At 42.9% G+C, this 12,680-nt stretch overlaps 1 protein-coding gene across 1 annotated transcript in view; it reads left to right on the forward strand.

The window, feature by feature from the left end:
- The window catches only part of cyp27a3 (cytochrome P450 family 27 subfamily A member 3), a 64,475-nt gene extending 54,886 nt beyond the window's left edge, over positions 1 to 9,589 (forward strand). The window contains exon 9 of the mRNA XM_072579941.1: positions 278 to 9,589. Coding sequence (XP_072436042.1) covers positions 278 to 394 — 117 coding nt within the window. The 3' untranslated portion in view covers positions 395 to 9,589. The remainder of the gene's footprint in view (positions 1 to 277) is intronic.
- Positions 9,590 to 12,680: the final 3,091 nt, after the last annotated feature.

Below are 12,680 nucleotides of genomic sequence, written 5' to 3' on the forward strand. Positions count from 1 at the left end.
TGAGTTTAACAACTCATTGAAAAGGTGGTAACTAACAATGCAGCATTCCCTCAGTACCGGCACTGAGTATGTCGGGGAAAGGTTTGAAGAGTTTGTACAAGAACTCTACCTCAGACTGTGGAAAGATTAGTGGAGTAGATTAATGCACTAAATGTCACACTGTGATTTTCAAGGGTTAGTGTAGCATTCCTTTCCTTCATTGAAGCTTCGTCAGCACCTGACCTCAGTTCCTGTTGTGAACCTTCTCATTTTTTTTTCCTTCTCATCCCTACTTTAGTTAATCAAACACTTCGAAGTCAGGCCAGACCCTTCAGGGAAAGTGGTGATGGCGAAGACGAGGACTCTGCTTTGTCCTGAAAGTCCCATCAACTTGCAGTTCATCGACAGGAAGTGATGGAGCGACTGCCTCAAAGACCATGTTCCCTGTCACCCTGCCCACTGTTAGGACATGGGGCTGAACCCTTCTGTTAATTAAGCCAAGCACCCAGAGAAGCTCACCTCGCCTTATAACCTGTTAAAATGTGAGTGACAGAGAACTCCCAAATTCCACTATTTAAAGATAATAATATCAATTTAGTCTTTAACTCTAAAAGTGAACACTAAACAACAACTATTCACAACTCTGAGCCCTCCTTTCTCTTAACCGCTTATTACCTGCCTCCAAATCTATAACAATATACTGTTCCAATAAAAAAAAAACGCATCAAAATTACACCAACTTAATTTCCAAACCATACAGCGGCTGAGGTCTCCAGTGTCTTTCTTCTTTCGGCTGAGATCTCCCTGGTTCGTCTTCTGTCTTTTTTACTGTGAAGATGTTTCATGTGAAAAGGTACGTAGAACATAGAATGTTACAGTGTAGTACAGTGCCTTCGACCCTCGATGTTGCGCTGAACTGTGAAAATCATCTGATGCCCATCTCACCTACGGCCATTCCATTATTATCCATATGTATGTCCAATGCTGATTTAAATGTCCTTAATGTTGGCAAATTGCAGGCAGGCCGTTCCACACCCTTATTACTCTCTGAGCGAAGAAACTACCCCTGATATCTTCCTAAATCTATCACCCCTCAATTTAAAGCGATGTCCCCTCATGTTAGCCTTCACCATCCAAGGAAAAAGTCTCTCCCTGTCCACCCTATCTAGCCCTCTGATTATCTTATATGTCTCAATTAAGTCACCCCTCAACCTTCTTCTCTCTAATGAAAACAACCTCCATTCCCGCAGCCTTTCCTTGTAAGACCTCCCTTTCACACCAGGCAACATCCTAGTAAATCCTCTGAACCCTTTCCAAAGCTTCCACATCTCCTTCCTATAATGCGGTGACCAGAACTGCATGCAATACTCCAAGTGTGGCTGCACCAGTGTCTTGTACAGCTGAAGCATGACCTCATGGCTCTGAAAGTCAATCCCCCTGCCAATAAATGCCAACACACCATGTGCCTTCTTAACAACCCTATTAACCTGGGTGGCAACTTTCACGGATTTATGCACCTGGACACCGAGATCTCTTTGTTCATCTTCACTGCCAGGAATTTTCCAATTAGCCCAGTACTCTGCATTCCTGTTATTTCTTCCGAAGTGAACTACCTCATACTTTTCTGCATTAAACTCCATTTGCCACTTCTCAGCCCAGCTCTGCATCTTATCTATGTCCTTCTGTAACCCACAACATCCTTTGGCACTATCCACAACTCTGCCTACTTTACTAACCCATTCTTCCATGCCCATCTCCAGACCATTTATAAAAATGACTAACAGGACTGGCCCCAAAACAGATCCTTGTGGCACACCACTGAGCTCCAGGATGAACATTTTCATCAACCATCACCCTCTATCTTCTTTCAGCTAGCCAATTTCTGATCCAAACCGCTAGATTACCTTCAATCCTGAAACTCTGCATTTTGTTCAATAGCCTAACGTGTGGAACCTTATCAAACACCTTACTGAAGTGCAAATACACCATATCAACCGCTTTACCTTCATCCACCTGTTTTGTCACCTTCTCGAAGAACTCAACAAGGTTAATGAGGCATGACCTACCCTTTACAAAACTGTGTTGACTATCCCTAATCATCTTACTCCTTTCCAGATGATTATAAATTATATCTCTTATAACCTTTTCCAACACCTGACCCACATCCGAAGTAAGGCTCACTGGCCTATAATTACCAGGGTTGTCCCGACTCCCCTCCTTAAACAAGGGAATGACATTTGCTATCCTCCGGTCTTCTGGCACTACTCCTGTGGACAATGATGACATAAAGATCGAAACCAAAGGCTCTGCAATCTCCTCCCTGGCTTCCCAGAGAATCCGAGGATAAATCCCATCCAGCCCAGGGGTCTTACGTATTTTCAGATCTTCCAAAATTACTAAAACCTCCTCTTTGTCAATATCAATCCCATCTAATCTGGTAGCCTGTATCTCTGTATTCTCACTAACATTGCCCTGCTCCAATGTGAATAATGATGAAAAGTATTCAAGTAAGCACTTCCCCTATGTCCTTAGATTCTACACACAACTTCCCACTACTATCTTTGATTGACCCTAATCTTACTCTAGTCATTCCTTTGTTCCTGATATACTGTTGGAAGGCCTTCGGGTTTTCCTTGATCCTATCCACCAACAACTTCTCATGTCCCCTTCCTGGCTCTTCTTAACCCTCTCTTAAGATCTTTTCTGGCTAACTTATAAATCTCAAGCCCCCGAACTGAGCCTTCATGCCTCATCCTCCCATAAGCCACCTTCTTCCTCTTGATAAGAGCTTCAACTTCTTTAATAAACCATGGCTTCCTCTCTCGACAACTACCTCCCTGCCTGATAGGTACAGGGGAACCGCAATTATCCGAACAAGATAGGCGGGCACTATTTTGTTCGGATAATCAATTATTCGATTAATTGATTAAATGCCTTTTCCCTGGTGCTCGGAGTTTTAAAGTTCTGCTCCAGTTCAGGAGACTGCGGCAGTTTACAGCGAGCAAGACCCTGCCCTCATCCAACTCCACCCCCCCCGCCCAGACCCCGTCCAACAATAACCTGTCCTGTTGTTGTGGTTCTGTTCGCCGAGCTGGGAATTTGTCTTGCAAACGTTTCGTCCCCTGTCTAGGTGACACCCTCAGTGCTTGGGAGCCTCCTGTGAAGCGCTTCTGTGTTGTTTCCTCCGGCATTTATAGTGGCCTGTCTCTGCTGCTTCCGGTTGTCAGTTCGAGCTGTCCGCTGTAGTGGTCGGTATATTGGGTCCAGGTTGATAGAGTCTGTGGATGAGTGGCATGCCTCTAGGAATTCCCTGGCTGTTCTCTGTTTGGCTTGCCCTATAATGGTAGTGTTGTCCCAGTCGAATTCATGTTGCTTGTCGTCTGTGTGTGTGGCTACTAAGGATAGCTGGTCGTGTCGTTTCGTGGCTAGTTGGTGTTCGTGTATACGGATCGTTAGCTGTCTTCCTGTTTGTCCGATGTAGTGTTTTGTGCAGTCCTTGCATGGGATTTTGTACACTACATTGGTTTTGCTCATGTTGGGTATTGGGTCCTTTGTTCTGGTGAGTTGTTGTCTGAGCGTGGCTATTGGTTTGTGTGCTGTTATGAGTCCTAGTGGTCGCAATAGTCTGGCTGTCAGTTCAGAAATGCTCCTGATGTATGGTAGTGTGGCTAGTCCTTTGGGTTGCGGCATGTCCTCGTTCCATTGTCTCTCCCTTAGGCATCTGTTGATGAAATTGCGAGGGTATCTGTTTTTGGCGAATACTTTGTATAGGTGTTCCTCTTCCTCTTTTTGTAGTTCTGGTGTGCTGCAGTGTGTTGTGGCCCTTTTGAATAGTGTCCTGATGCAACTTCGTTTGTGTGTGTTGGGGTGGTTGCTTTCATAGTTTAGGATTGGTCTGTGTGTGTGGCTTTCCTGTAAACCTTTGTAGTGAATTCTCTGTTTGGTGTTCTCTGTACCATCACGTCTAGGAATGGGAGTTGGTTGTCCTTTTCTTCCTCTCTAGTGAATCGGATTCCTGTGAATGTGGTATTGATGATCTGGTGTGTGTTCTCTATTTCTGTGTTTTTAATTATTACAAAGGTGTCATCTACATATCTGATCCAGAGTTTGGGTTGAAGTTGTGGTAAGACTGTTTGTTCTAACCTTTGCATTACTGCTTCTGCTATGAGTCCAAAGATCGGTGAGCCCATGGGTGTGCCGTTGATTTGTTCGTATATTTGGTTATTGAATGTGAAGTGTGTTGTGAGGCACAAGTCCAGTAGTTTAAGTATGCTGTCTTTGTTGATGTCTGTTATGTCTGTCCAGCAGGTTGGCTATTGTTTCTTTGGCCAGTGTTTTGTCGATGGAGGTGAACAGTGCCGTTACATCGAATGAGACCATAGTTTCTTCCTTGTCTATGTGTATATTTCTGATGATGTCCAAGAATTCCTGTGTCGATTGTATAGATTGTCTGGATCTGCTGATCAGGTGTTTCAGTTTCTGCTGTAGTTCTTTGGCCAGTTTGTGTGATGGTGTCCCTGGTAGTGATACTACGGGTCTGAGTGGGATGTGTGGTTTGTGCAATTTGGGTAGTCCATAGAATCTGGGGGTGTTGTTGCTTTCAGGTTTCATTCTTTGTAGGTCAGACCTGGTTATCTGTCTGTTTTTTGTAGATTCCTCAGTGTGTTGTTTATCCTATTGGTGAGCTGTGGGGTGGGGTCAACCTCCCTCTTTTGGTAGGTGTTGGTATCTGCAAGTAGTTGTGCTTTTTGGATGTACTCTGCTTTGTCCAGGATGACCGTCATTCTGCCTTTGTCTGCTGGTAGTATAATTATGTTCTTATCGTTTCTTAGTGATTTTAGTGCTTCCCTCTCCTTGGTGTTGAGGTTATGTGTTTGTTTTTTTCTTGTTATCAGCGGTACGATACTTTGTCTCACAGTTTGTTGTGTCTCTTCTGTCAGTCTATTGTTCCTGAGTGTGCATTCTGGTGCTGCTAGGAAGTCTGCTGTCTTGGCGTCCCTGTGATTGTAGTTGAGTCCCTTGACCAGTATTGTTCTTTCCGTGTCTGTGAACTGTCTGTGGGAGAGGTTTCTAACCCAGGTGTGTGTTGTGGTGTCCTCCTCTTTGTGTGTTAGTTTGGCCATTTTTTTCTTTAGTGCCGTTTTTTTGCAGTGTGTGGTCCTGTTCTGTCCTATGGTGACGGCCTGTTCTATGGTCCGGGTCCATTCCTGATTGGTGGTTTTTGAAATTAACGATTTTTGGCGCGCAATTTCTTGTCTGTATTTGTGTAGTCTGTTGTGAGCGTCTGTAATCATTACCTGGATCATCCTGAATCCGTTCTGTCTGGCTGTGTCCCTGGCTTGTGGATTGTTGACTGGTGGTCTGTATCTGACACATGGTGGAAGGATTCGATTCTTTCGGCATTTATGCAGGAACCGGGGTTGTTCGTATGTGGCGCTTAGGCGGTTGGCACAGGATTCCCATTTCCTGGCTTGCCTTAGCATCTCTCGCCCATAGGTGTTCAAAGTTCAAAACGACCTGTCCAACTCCGCCCCCTGCCCACCCTCCCATCCCTGTCCAACACCACCCCCTGCCCCATCCCCCAACCCCATCCAATACCAACCCCACTCCCCAACCCCGTCCATCCCAGCCCCCTCTCTGGGGCAGCCAGACTGTACACCAACAGCAAGACTTCTGCAGCTGCCTTTGTGGGGTAAGTCTCCAAATAGCGCACACACACAGCCACACACACATTTGACTGAGGCTTTGTGAGAGGTTCTACCACTTCCCTGTACAGGACAATGTTGGAGAAATTATCTGGGGAAGGGGAGTTTAGGGTACACCCCTCTGTAGAACTCCAGGGAAAGTGTGGGGAGAGAGATATGGTGGGAGGTCAGTCATTTGGAGACAGTGCCTATTTAATCACTAAATAAAAGACGCGATCAGTGTTGGAAACACGTCTTTGATGTAATGTTTCTGTCGGGACCTCGAGATCTCCTTCAGATAATCTGATTTTCGGATAATTGGTATTCGGATAATCAAGGTTCCTCTCAATGTACTTATCAAGACTCATAGTAGCTGTTTTTTGAATTACCTTGATATTTCAACTGTGTCCATCTGCAGTTCCTTTACTCATTCTATGCATCCTAAATTTTGCCTACTCGCATCATAATTGCCTTTCCCCTAGTTAAACCTCTTTCCCTGCGATATATACCTATCCCTGCCCACCTGCCCATTGCTATTGTAAACATAACCAAATTGAGGTCACTGTCGCCAAAGTGCTCACCTACCTCCAAATCTAACTCCTGGTTGGGTTCATTCCCCAGTACCAATATGCCATTGTCCCCTGTTGGCCTGTCTTCATACTGTGTCAGAAAACCCTCCTGCACACATTGAACAAAACCTGACCCATCTAAACTACTTGAACTATAGTATTCCCGGTCAATATTGGGGAAGTTAAAGTCCACCATAACAACTACCCTGTTACTCTCAGTCCTATCGGGAATCATCTTTGCTATCCTTTCCTCTACACCCCTGGAACAATTCAAAGGCCTATAGAAAACTCCCAACAGGGTGACCTCTCTTTTCCTGTTTCTAACCTCAGCCCAAACTACCTCAGTGGCTGAGTCCTCATATGTTCTCTCAACTGCTGTAATACTACCTTGATTAACAATGCAACCACCTTCCCCTCCCCCTCCTCCCATCTTTTACCTTCTTCTCTGCTGAAACATCTAAATCCCAGAATATGCAACAACCATTCCTGTCCCTCTTCTAGCTATGTCTCTGAAATGGCCACAACATCGAAATCCCAAGTACCAAGAGTGTTTCTCAATGACAGTCTTTCTTGATGACCTGTTTTTTATACCCCCAACATTGGATTGTCTCATTGGTTTAATGTTGGTAAAACAATAAATTCAAACTCATTTGGGTTTTAGTATCCTGGGGCATAATTTAAATTGATTAGTTAAATTTGAATTGTTATCAAAATAGCAACCACCCCAGGTATCTATTTCACAGCCAAATGTTACATATTTTCAATTATCCAGCCATTCACTCTCTCATGAAGGTGCAGCACATGCCTTCAACTTCATAACACCTCCCCAATTAAGGAAAAGGTGAACTATCATAATGAAAAGATTGTTTAATTCTTTTCTACTTCTTAATCCCATTACAATGAAATACATAGGACATTAATCTAAGTTCATTTTAATTTCTGCACAGATATATATATATATATATATTATGTATAACATTGGAATCTGTTCAATCTTATCTATCTTTTATCCTTTAAATCCGCAATAACGCATCTGCTAGCACATTTTTCAACCTGCAACATGTACAATTTGTAAATTAAAAGTGTGTAACATAAGACTCCAATGAAAAAGTCTCATATTCTTGTCTTTAAATCATTCCAAGAATGTAAGAGGATTGTGATCCATGTACACAACTGTCTCTGACACATTGTTCGTCACATAAACTTTAAAATGTTGTACAGCCAGTACCAAACTCAATTATTCCTTTTCGCTGGTAGGGTATTTTCTCTGGTGGGTGTTGAGTTTCTTTGAAAAGTAGCCAATAGGAAATTCAATTCCATCATCCTCTTCCTGTAGCAGTAAAGCTCCAACTCCTATATCACTAGCATCGATTGCAACTTGGAAGTTTCAAAACATTTGGTGTAGCTAAAACTGGTGCAGTGGTTAATACTGCTTTTAAATTCTCAAATGCCTCCTGGTGTTGTTCTATCCACCAAAATTTTGTGTTCTATGGTAAATCTATTAGTGGTGTCACTCCGCTGTTGAAGTTTGGAACAAACGTCTGGTAGAATCCACTTAGTTCCAAAAATCAAAGCACCTCTTTCTTCAAAGATATTTATAGAAATTCCTTGATGGCCTTTGTCTTTGCGTTCCCTGAGGTCAACCTTCCATGACTGATGTTATGTCCCAAGAATGTCACCTCTGCTTTTGTGAGTTCTGTTTTCTTTAAGTTTATTACCAATTTTGATTCTTTTAATCGTTCAAAGAGCTCTGCCAACTGTACCATGTGATCTTTTCATGACTCACTAAAGATCACTACATCATTCAGATAGGCTGCATGGTTTGTGCAGTTCTGTGTCCCACTCTATTACAGTGAAAATACCTGATTTCTTTCACCTCTATTCCACTCTGTTGGGCTTCTTTTTTCACCTGTGGTAAATAATTACCAGTGTGCTCTACTCGTTGTTTTGTATTGTATTCTCCCACTTTCTATCCCTCGCCGGAAGCTAGGTTTTGCCAAATGCACCAATGCATATTCATCTGCCATCTTTGCTGCTCTTCTCACTGCTTGAAGTTTCTGTTCATCCACATAAATTCTAATAATATCTGGAAGTGAGTTTTTAAACTCCTCCAGCAGAACAATCTCCCTTAGAGCCTCATAGATCTTATCTATTTTTAAGGCCCGCACCCATCTATCAAAATGACTCTGTTTAATTCTTTCAAACTCAACATAAGTCTGACCTGGTTCCTTCTTTATGATCTGAACCGCTGTCTAAACACTTCTGGTACCAATTCATAAGCACTCAAAATAGCCTGTTTAACATCTGCATAATCTCTAGACCCCCTCATCTGACAGCATGGCAAATACCTCACTAGCTCTGCCGACCAGCTTCATCTGAACTAGTATTACCCACAAGTGGTCTTCATCTGCCTAGCCAATTTTTCAAATGAAATAAAGAAGGCTTTGACATCTTTCGTGTCACAATGTGGCAATGCTTTAACATATTTGTACATATCATTACCTTCTCTCTTCATCGCCATCCTGTTAACTTGACCTTTCCTGACTAACTCGCAACTTCTGAAGTTCAAATTCTCTCCCCCTTTCTCTTTTCTCTCTCTTGTCTCTCTCTCTCTTCTCTGTTTGCTCAGATAAGAACCTTGCCTCTCTTTTTTCTCTCTCTCTTTCTTCTCTCTCCCTTTCTTCTTTCATGGCTCTTCTTTCCCTTTCTTTATCTTCTAACTCCATTTTCCTCAATTGTAATTTAAGTTTTTTAATTCTACTGCATTTGTTTGTTTCTCTGATACACGAAGTGCTTGACTAACTCCCTTATAATTTTAGCTTTACTTTTGTTCCTGGTTAGACCCTGGTCTGTTTAAAATTTGACTATCCCTTACCAGTCCTTGCCTTTCCAAATACATGTAAATCCTGTCCCTCAGGATCCCCTCCAACAATCTGCCCACCAATGATGTCAGGCTCACCAGTCTATAGTTCACTGGCTTTGCCTTACCACCTTTTTTGAATCTTGGCACCAGAGGTGATGCATTTTGGGAGGTCAGTTGCAAGAAGCAAGTGAACAGTAAATGGCAAGGACCTGAGGACAATGATTTGCAGCAGAATTTGTGATGCAAGTCCAATGCTCCCTGAAAATAGCAAAAGAAGTGAATAAGGAATATGGCATGCTTGCCTTCATTGGTCAGGACATTGAGTAGAAAAGTTGGCCAGTCATGTTGCGGCTGTATAACACTTCAGTTAGGGCACATTTTGAATATAGTTACGAGTCTTTTTCCCAGGGTGAAAATGTCAAGTACAAGGGGTAGAGCTTTAAGGTGAGAGGGAAAGAGTTTAAGGAAAATGTGAGCGGAAGGTTTTTTTTTAACACAGAGGGAGGCTGGTGCCTGGAAAATGCTGCCAAGGGAGTTGGTAGAAGCTGATATGACAGCAAAGTTTAACAGGCATTTAGATAGACATAGGTACAGGCAGATGTGATTAGTGTGGCCTCATGGGTAGCACAGACATGATGGGCTGAAGGATCTGTTCCTCTGCCGTACTATTCTGTGTTTCATGATCAAATCTCTGGGATGGCAGGAGTTATGAAGAGACATTGCTTTGGTTAGGCCTATATTCATAAGGGTTTAGGAAAATGTGGGGGCATCTTATAGAAACCTATAAAATTCTCACATGGCAGGACAGTTTTCCAATAGAGTTATTCCAATTCTTCTTTCTTTTGTTTGTATTTTAACTGTAGTGTAAGAAGAGAGTGTGTTTTGCTTCAAGCCTGTACTTTATCCAATCGAATTGTATCCGGAACACACCAAGTGCTTGACTAACTCTCTTATAATTTTAGTTTGCCTTTAAAAATAAGAAGTTGGGGCCTAGGCTACCTTCCAAATATATTTGGGTGGGGTGGGGGAGGGTGGTGTTGGTCTGGTCTGTAACAAAGACCAATCACAAGAGACTGACAAACATTCAGATTTTAAATACATCAAGGGGTGTGTGGGGAAAGCTGGATAATGACATTGATGCGAGATTAATTCGTGAGAGTGGATTTGAGGCAAAATGAGATCAGCTGTGACCCCATATTGAATGTCACAGCTGGTCTGAGGGCTGAATGGCCTCCTTCTAGTTTCCATATTGCTGTGGGTCTAGGCTTTAGGCCAGACTTGACAGAGATGGCAGATTTTTGACCCTGAGGGACATGAATGAAGTAACTGAGTTTTTAATGACAATTGATGGTCATAATATGGTCACCATTTATTGGTGAGTAATTTACTCTTTATTGAATTCAAATCTCACCATCTGCTATGGTGGGATTTGATCCCATTTTTAAAAAGAATTAATTATCACTAGCTTAACCAGTTTTTATTGCTCATCCCTAATTGCGCTGAGGACCATTAAGAGTCAATCACATTGCTGTGGGTCTGGAGTCACACGTAAGTTAGACCAGTTAAGGATGGCAGATTTTCTTCACTAAAGGATATTAGTGAATCAGGTGGGCTTTCCTGACAATGGATTCATGGTCATCATTAGATTCTTAATTCCAGATTTTCAATTATTCAAATTCCACTATTGGCCACGGGAGATTCAAACCCAAGTCTCCAGGACATTACCAGGATCTTTAGACTGAGCTTATAAACCTTATAGAGGTTTATAAAATCATGAAGGCATTAATAGGGTAAATAGACAAAGGCTTTTCCCTGGGATCAGGGAGTCCAGAACTAGAGGGCACAGGTTTAGGGTGAGAGCGGAAAGATTTAAAAGGGACCCAAGGGGCAACTTTTTCATGTGGATGGTGGTACGTGTATGGAATGAGCTGTCAGAGGAAGTGATGGACGCTGGTACAATTACAACATTTAAAAGGCATCTGGATGAGTACATGAATAGGAAGGGTTTGGAGGGATATAGGCCAAGTGCTGGCAAATGGGACTAGATTAGGTTAGGATATCTGGTCGACTTGGACCGAAAGGTCTGTTTCTGTTCTGTACATCTCTGTGACTCTATAACAGTCCAGTGATAATGTCATTGCCTTTAAAAGTTGCCTAGTAAAAGTTTCTTTCAATACATAAGAAACAAATGACAGGCAAAAGTAGACATTGGGTCACTTCAAACTGATGCTGGAAGCCTTGTGATGGGAGATAAGGAAATAGCAGGAGAACGTAATAAGTACTTTGCGTCAGCTTTCACAGTGGAAAACAGTTTTCACAGTAATATCCCAACAATTAAAGGGAATCAGGGGGCTGAGTTGAGTATGGTTACCATTACAAAAGAGATAGTGCTAGAAAAGCTAAAAAGTCTTAAAATTGATAAATCTCCTGGCCCCGATGGGATAGAGTTCTGAGAGAGGTGGCTGAGGAAATAGCGGAGGCATTGGTTGAGGTCTTTCAAGAGTCACTGGAGTCAGGGAAAGTCCCGGATGATTGGAAGATCGCTGTTGTAACCCCCTTGTTCAAGAAAGGATCAAGACAAAAGATGGAAAATTATAGGCTAATTAGCCTAACCTCGGTTGTTGGTAAAATTCTAGAATCCATCATTAAGGATGAGGTTTCTAAATTCTTAGAACAGCAGAGTCTGATTAGAACAAGTCAACATGGATTTATTAAGGGGAGGTCATGCCTGACAAACCTGTTGGTATTCTTTGAAGAGGTGACAAGTAGGTTAGACCAGGGTAACCCAGTGGATGTGGTCTATCTAGACTTCCAAAAGGCCTTTGATAAGGTGCCACACGGGAGGCTGCTGAGCAAGGTGAGGGCCCATGGTGTTCGAGGTGAGCTACTGGGATGGATTGAGGATTGGCTGTCTGACAGAAGGCAGAGAGTTGGGATAAAAGGTTCTTTCTCAGAATGGCAGCCGGTGACGAGCGGTGTCCCGCAGGGTTCAGTGTTGGGGCTGCAGCTGTTCGCATTATATATTAATGATCTGGATGAAGGGACTGGGGGCATTCTAGCAAAATTTGCAGATGATACGAAGTTAGGTGGACAGGCAGGTAGTACTGAGGAAGTGGGGAGGCTACTGAAGGATCTAGACAGTTTGGAAGAGTGGTCCAGGAAATGGCTGATGGAATTCAACGTGAACAAATGCGAGGTCTTGCACTTTGGCAAAAAGAATAAAAGCACAGACTACTTTCTAAACGGTGAGAAAATTTGTAAAGCCAAAGTACAGAGGGATCTGGGAGTGCTAGTCGAGGATTCTCTAAAGATCAACATGCAGGTTGAGTCCGTGATTAAGAAAGCGAATGCAATGTTGTCATTTATCTCAAGAGGGTTGGAATATGAAAGCACCGTTGTGCTACTGAGACTTTATAAAGCTCTGGTTAGGCCCCATTTGGAGTACTGTGTCCAGTTTTGGTCCCCACACCTCAGGAAGGACATACTGGCACTGGAACGTGTCCAGCGGAGATTCACACGGATGATCCCTGGAATGGTAGGCCTAACATATGAGGAATGGCTGAGGATCTTGGGATTGTATTCATT

This window comes from Chiloscyllium punctatum, chromosome 10 (assembly GCF_047496795.1).
Source record: "Chiloscyllium punctatum isolate Juve2018m chromosome 10, sChiPun1.3, whole genome shotgun sequence".
NCBI classification, from domain to species: domain Eukaryota; kingdom Metazoa; phylum Chordata; class Chondrichthyes; order Orectolobiformes; family Hemiscylliidae; genus Chiloscyllium; species Chiloscyllium punctatum.